At 44.3% G+C, this 5,963-nt stretch overlaps 2 protein-coding genes across 3 annotated transcripts in view; one reads left to right on the forward strand and one right to left on the reverse strand.

Annotated features, from left to right (window-relative positions):
• LOC102040167 (RH-like protein) overlaps positions 1–4,139 on the forward strand; it is a 6,939-nt gene extending 2,800 nt beyond the window's left edge. The window contains exons 5-10 of one of the 2 annotated variants that reach the window (XM_005427095.2): positions 165–322; positions 756–893; positions 1,123–1,268; positions 1,839–1,918; positions 2,943–3,016; positions 3,297–4,139. In XM_005427095.2, coding sequence (XP_005427152.1) covers positions 165–322; positions 756–893; positions 1,123–1,268; positions 1,839–1,918; positions 2,943–3,016; positions 3,297–3,323 — 623 coding nt within the window. In that variant the 3' untranslated portion in view covers positions 3,324–4,139. The remainder of the gene's footprint in view (positions 1–164; positions 323–755; positions 894–1,122; positions 1,269–1,838; positions 1,919–2,942; positions 3,017–3,296) is intronic. The other variant, XM_031062072.1, reaches the window with a different exon arrangement.
• A 363-nt stretch (positions 4,140–4,502) lies between these two features.
• TMEM50A (transmembrane protein 50A) overlaps positions 4,503–5,963 on the reverse strand; it is a 4,269-nt gene continuing 2,808 nt past the window's right edge. Inside the window, exons 4-6 of the mRNA XM_005427096.2 lie at positions 5,625–5,717; positions 5,168–5,228; positions 4,503–4,934 (exon numbers count right to left, since the gene is read on the reverse strand). Of these exons, the coding sequence (XP_005427153.1) occupies positions 4,889–4,934; positions 5,168–5,228; positions 5,625–5,717 (200 nt within the window). The 3' untranslated portion in view covers positions 4,503–4,888. The remainder of the gene's footprint in view (positions 4,935–5,167; positions 5,229–5,624; positions 5,718–5,963) is intronic.

Raw genomic sequence — 5,963 nt, forward strand, 5'->3', positions numbered from 1 at the left:
ACTGCCAGCTCCTCACCGGCAGTGACCTTAGAGCAGCTCTGCTTTGGGAAAGCTTTGGGAATTACAGTGAGTGCACACTGGGGGCTGCAGCCCTCCAGAGAAAGGCAGTGATGGTTCCCTGTGCTTCAGAGCAGCTCCTGAGGGTCTCTTTCCTTGTCCCCAAGGCACTGTGTTTGTCTGGGTGTTCTGGCCAAGCTTCAATTCTATCCTGCCTTTCCTCAAGATGCAAGCAGTGATCAACACTTACTTGGCCCTTGCAGTGAGTGCTGTGGCTGCCTTCATGTTGTCTGCTCTGACCTCCAAGGATGGCAAATTCAGAATGGTAAGGACAAGGGAAAACCCTGCGTGGAGTTTTTCTGTTCAAAGAGATTTTGTGGTACCCTCAGGAAGGGAAACCTTGTCCAGAGTCTGAGAGTCACAGACTCACTGAGGGGTTTGGGTGGGAAGGGGCATCAAAGATCACCTCATCCCACCCCCTGCCATGGCAGGGAACACCTCCCACTGTCCCAGGTGCTCCCAGCCCTGTCCAGCCTGACCTTGGGCACTGCCAGGGATCCAGGGGCAGCCCCAGCTGCTCTGGGCACCCTGTGCCAGGGCCTGCCCACCCTGCCAGGGAACAATTCCTTCCCAGCATTGAATCTGCACCTTCCCTCTTTCCGTGTAGAGGCACTGCCCCTTGTTGTAGCCCTACCAGCCCTTGTAGGAAGTCCACAAGCCCTTGTAAGGAGTCCCTGCCTCCCTGTTGTTGTTTCCAGGCTCAGATCCGCAGTGCAGTGCTGGCTGGAGGGGTCACCATCAGTTACACTGCAGAGCGCATCCACCACCCCTGGATTGCCATGATCCTGGGGCTGCTGGGCAGTGTCATCACCATCCTGGGGTCTCACTGTGTGCAGGTAATGCTCAGTCCCCTAAATGCTTCTTAGATAAGCTGTGTAAGTTTTTTTTTGCAGTGCAGGGTGCCCCAAGGGAAGCTTCTTTTCCAAACTAGGAAACCTGAGGTGTTTTGAGCAGAGTGCAGGATTGCAGCTCCTGAGAGCAAATTCATCCTCTAGGTCTGCAACAGCTGATCTGCAATTACCAACTTGTGTTTCTGAGTGTAATTAAACCTTTTCCTCTTCCTAGAGGTGCTTTAATCCTGCCTTGAAGCTTCAGGATACTTCTGGAGTTCATTTCACTTTTGGTCTGCCTGCTGTGCTTGGAGCTGTGGCCACTGTTGTTCTCATAGTTGTAGAAGATGGGATTGACACACGATGGAATGAATTATCCAGGTACATAAATTCTTGTATTAAATAATGAAGAGAAATAATCATCACTGCAGTGTGCTTTGAGAAGAGTTGTTGGACATCCAGAGAGCCTGAATGTCATCACAGATACATTGTTTTATATCAGGTAACCCTGAAGTCCAAAAACAAAAAAAAAGTCAGTAAAAAGGAATTTGAGATTTGAGCAGACTTTGGGTCCTGTTTTCTGCCTCCCTTTTTGTTTATGTTAAATACAGCAGATACAGGAGATGAAGGCTGGGCATGTGCCTCCCTCCAAGACTCACTTCAGGGTTTGGGATGTTTTGGGGAGCTCAGGAGGGAGGAGAAATGAGGGTGCAGCATGAGGGCCTGACACTTCATCGTGTTCTTAATGAAACATTTAAAGAAGTTTTAATACCAAAAGAATGGGCAAAATAAATTTTCTGAAGTCTGCATTAGGCTTTGGTATGTTCCTAAAACATCTCACTGCAGCTGCAGATTTGAGAATTACAGCTTCTATGGGAGATTTTGATAGCTGCAGATTCATTCACAGTGGCAATGCTAAATAAAAGGTGAAACACATTTTTTGCTTTTCAGACTGGGTTATGATGCCTTTGTTTACATTGGTGCCTTCTGCCAGACCATCAGCACTGCCTTGATAACAGGATTGATTACAGGTCAGTACTGATACATCCCAGGAATCCCTTTATTTCCTTGGAGCAACTTTCTCTGGGTAAATCACTTGTGGGATAAATGAGTGCCAGGGACTCTTCCCAGCCAGAGCTGTTTTGCACAGAAATAACCCAGCAGCACCATTCTTTCAGTGCTGAAGTTTTATTTTAACCAAGGTTTAACAGCTGCCTTCAACCTGCAGACAGGAGAGGTGTGAAGATGAAAATACTTCCACTTTTGGGTGTCGTCTTATTGACAGAAGATGCCCCAATCTGGGGCTTGTCACTTTTTGGGCCATTTGGAGCAAATGTGCAAAGCTGCAATGACATCAGGAGCTGCCTCAGCCCAGCTGCAGCCCTTTGATCAAGAGATTTGGGAATTTTGGGGACTTTTTGCTGCTTTGGGAGCAGCAGCCCTCACGTGGCTCCCGTGGAATGCTCTGGTTTGTGGCAGCTGCTGCTTTTCCCCAGCCTTTAATTCTGTCTGGAGCAACAGAGAAATGGCCAGTGAAAATTGCTGGGAAACACACCCTACAGCGATTTTTGGAGTGTTTTAATTTATTTAAACCTTTGCGTTACTTTAAGTGTAGTGAAGAAGGAATGGATCTTTAGAAAACATCCAGCTGAAATAACCAAACATTCAGTGTTTAACCAATTGTTCAAACATCCAGAGATTCCTATCAGAGATCCCAAACTAACAATGCTGATAAGGCAGATTGTTTTTAATACACAAGCACTGCTCATGCAAGAAACTCATCATTTTGATGTATTTTCATAATCTAGCAGCTGTTTAATGGGGTTTTACCTAAAGCAATTCATTTTTAGTATCCCAAGCCTTGATCCTGGCAAGCCTCTTTTTGTAATTAAGGCCAGCTCGAGTCAGGGGGGCTCTGCTGGAGGATTTAGGTCTGAATTTGTGTTTTGATCTGCTACATTGGGATAAATGTTGCCAAGAGACTCCTGTTACACACAATCCTCCCCTTGCCCTGGTGTTTGTGTTTATTTTGGATCTCTCTCTTTTTACCAACAGGTTTAATCTTAAACATCAAACTGCTGAAAGCTGTGCATGTCTCCAAGTACTTTGATGACCAGTTTTACTGGGAGGTGAGTTTCAAAATGATTTCAGATTCCCTGTGGGGGAGTTCATTTAGCACCTTGAAGAACTCCAGGTATTTGAATTAAAAATATGGGGAAAAAAAAAAGTTATTCCTTTTCCCAGCACAAACAGTCCTTGGGCACCCTTAGGTGCTGGTGTGAGGCTGTGTCTGAATTACAGGATTAACAAATGGGTGAAAATAAGCTTTTAATCAGCTTTTCCCTTGGTTTGGGGGGTTTTCCTGTGGTGATTTGACATGTTCTGATACAGGAATGTTTGTGTTCACAGTTTCCCCACTTGTCTGTTGGATTTTGAGTGGAGGATCCCAGCTGACAGACAGGACCAAGATAAGATTTTCCTCTTTATCACCAGAAAAACTGAACAGCTATGATGGGTTCAGAGAGCACTGAAATACCAATTCTCAGGCCCAAAAAAGCCACCCCAATGGACACTCAAAAATCAAACTGTTCCAGTTATTCTTGAAAGATACAGAGTGTGAATTCACAGATGCAAACTTCAGCTGCGTGCAGCTTTTCTGCTTTGTTGGCCTTACCTTAAAATATTTTTATAAGATATGCATTCATGGCTTCTCAATCCAAATGCTTGGAAACATTATTTTTAGCTCCCGAGTTTACAAGGCAAAATGATGGATTTGAAAGTGTCATTTCTCAAGGAGCACTTCTTATCTAGCAAAGTACTCAAGTTTTTAAGCTGAATTGATTCTGCTGAAGGCCTTGACAAGCCAGGATTTGATGAGTGAGCTGGAGCAGGGCCAGAACTGTGCATCCTGCCTGCCTGAACTCCTGGAAAAATCTGGATGTTGGGAGGTTCTGATGGGCAATGTCCGGTTGTGGGTGGTGTTCCTGAAAGCCCTGGGGTTTGCTGCCAAGTGTAAAACACAGAGAGAGCTCAGGGCAGTGTCTGGGGGGGGCAGCACAGGGGAGGGGTCTCAGGGCTGCCAGCACCCCGTTCTGGAGTGCAGGCCTTTGGGGACAGAGCATTCTCTGCCACTGAACCCTGGTTTTAAGTGGATTGTTAATTTAAGTGGCTCCTCAGCGTTTCTTTCTTTCAGGAATAGTTGACATGGAAGATCTTTGAGCAGTGCTTACCTAATAAAGAGTGAAAACTGAAGCGTGGCTGTTTCCCTTCCTTCAGCACCCCGTGAGCAGTGAGGGAGGGAGCTCGTGACAGGCTGAGCCCTTTGCTGAGGCTCCCTGGCCTCATTCACTCCCTGCTGCATCAGCAGATCCCTGCAGCTCCCAGGGAATGCAGCCTTGCACAGGCAGGGCCAGTTCTCCTTGTTCCCAGCTCCCAAAGAGCCAGCAGGAGTTCAGCAGCTGCCCAAAGCTTCTACACACAACTGGGAGTTGGTACTTCCCAGACACTTCTTCTTTATCACCACAGGATAAAGGAAACATTCAGGGATGGAGGGGAAAGAAAAATCCCAAACCACCCAAGTTCTGAATTACATAAGAAAAGCCACACACCAGCAAGTTTTGAAATTGAAGAAATGGTTATATTGCCCAGATATAGGAAATACTTAATAAATATCTGTTAAAAGGTTGTTTAAATGCATTTTAATAAGTCTTGGAGTGTAAATAACATCATAGAAAGAGCTGGTTAAATACATCCATATTCCACTCTCCTTTTATTTGTAACAAACATTATTTTAGAAAAGTGACTCCACTGCTGTTTGTAGGAATTTTACATTTCTCAAAAACACCACAACACTGAAGTGGACGTACAAGAGTAAAAAAAATAACCAGAATAAAGCTGGATTTAGTGCTTTCAGCTTTCCTTGATTTCTCTTCAGACACGATGGAAGGTTTACAAAACGGTTTTACAAAACTTTGGGGGTGCAGTTAAAACTCCAGGGGGGTTCACTGCCACAGATCCTCTGTGCGCCCAAACTTGAACACCAGGCCCCTGTGGGAACACAAAGGGACACCACAAATCCCTTGTTTAAAACCCAACTCCTCTTGTTTAAAACACAAGATTTCAAGGGGGATTTGTTAATCCAGTTCCTGTGCAGGCACATCCCAGTTCATTCACTCAGGTCTGCTTACAAAACAGGACTTTAGCACCAACCAGATCACAGCAAGTTTCAGTTTTTTATCATTAAAATTAAATGGTAAACAAATAAAAGAGGTCAGTCTTACCCAAAAAAGATGAATGCATTCTGGAAAAACACTGCTATTCCTGGGTACACCACTGGTTTTTCTAAGAGGAAAAAAAAAATCCCCATAAAATTTTTTTTGAAGTAATTTTCCAGCATATCCCATTCCTGACATGTCATTTCCCTTGTGCTAATTTAGCAGAGAGGCTTTGGGAGCAATCTGCAGGAGCTCAGTAATTTGTATGCTGGGAATAAGTGTTCACCCAGGGAATTATACCCTTAAAACTGCAGCAGTTTAATTATGTCCATGGAGTTCCCAGCTGGGTTTGTAGAGGAAGTTTGCACTTAGAAATAGATCAGATCCATCCCAATATCAGTAAGAATATGGGAGAGTGGAGTGCAGGGCAAAATATTCAGTTTGGGCCTCTAAATACCAGTGCTAAAATCCAGAACAGTGGATTTTAGAAACTTAAACTGCCAAAAACAGGCTCAGCTCTTACCTTTAACCACGTAGCCCCCAAAGAGGATCCACATGGAGGCAATGAGGGACCCAAAAGCCATCATGAAGCCAAGGAAGAGCCAGATGCGAGCCCCTGCAATGGGATGGGGATGTGCTGTGCCTGTGGGACCCTCAGAAACCCCCCTAGCACAGCTGGGACCAGCTGTTGTATTTTCTGAGACCCCTCTTGTTAGAAGGAATGAAAAATCTGACTCTATGTTCTTAAAAAGCTAATTTATTATTTATTAAAGAAATAAAATTATTATAAATGAGATATAACTATTATAATTATTATATATAATTATATGTATTATGAAATATTTTTATAAATTATTTTCTA

Source organism: Geospiza fortis, unplaced genomic scaffold (genome assembly GCF_000277835.1).
Source record: "Geospiza fortis unplaced genomic scaffold, GeoFor_1.0 scaffold432, whole genome shotgun sequence".
NCBI lineage: Eukaryota > Metazoa > Chordata > Aves > Passeriformes > Thraupidae > Geospiza > Geospiza fortis.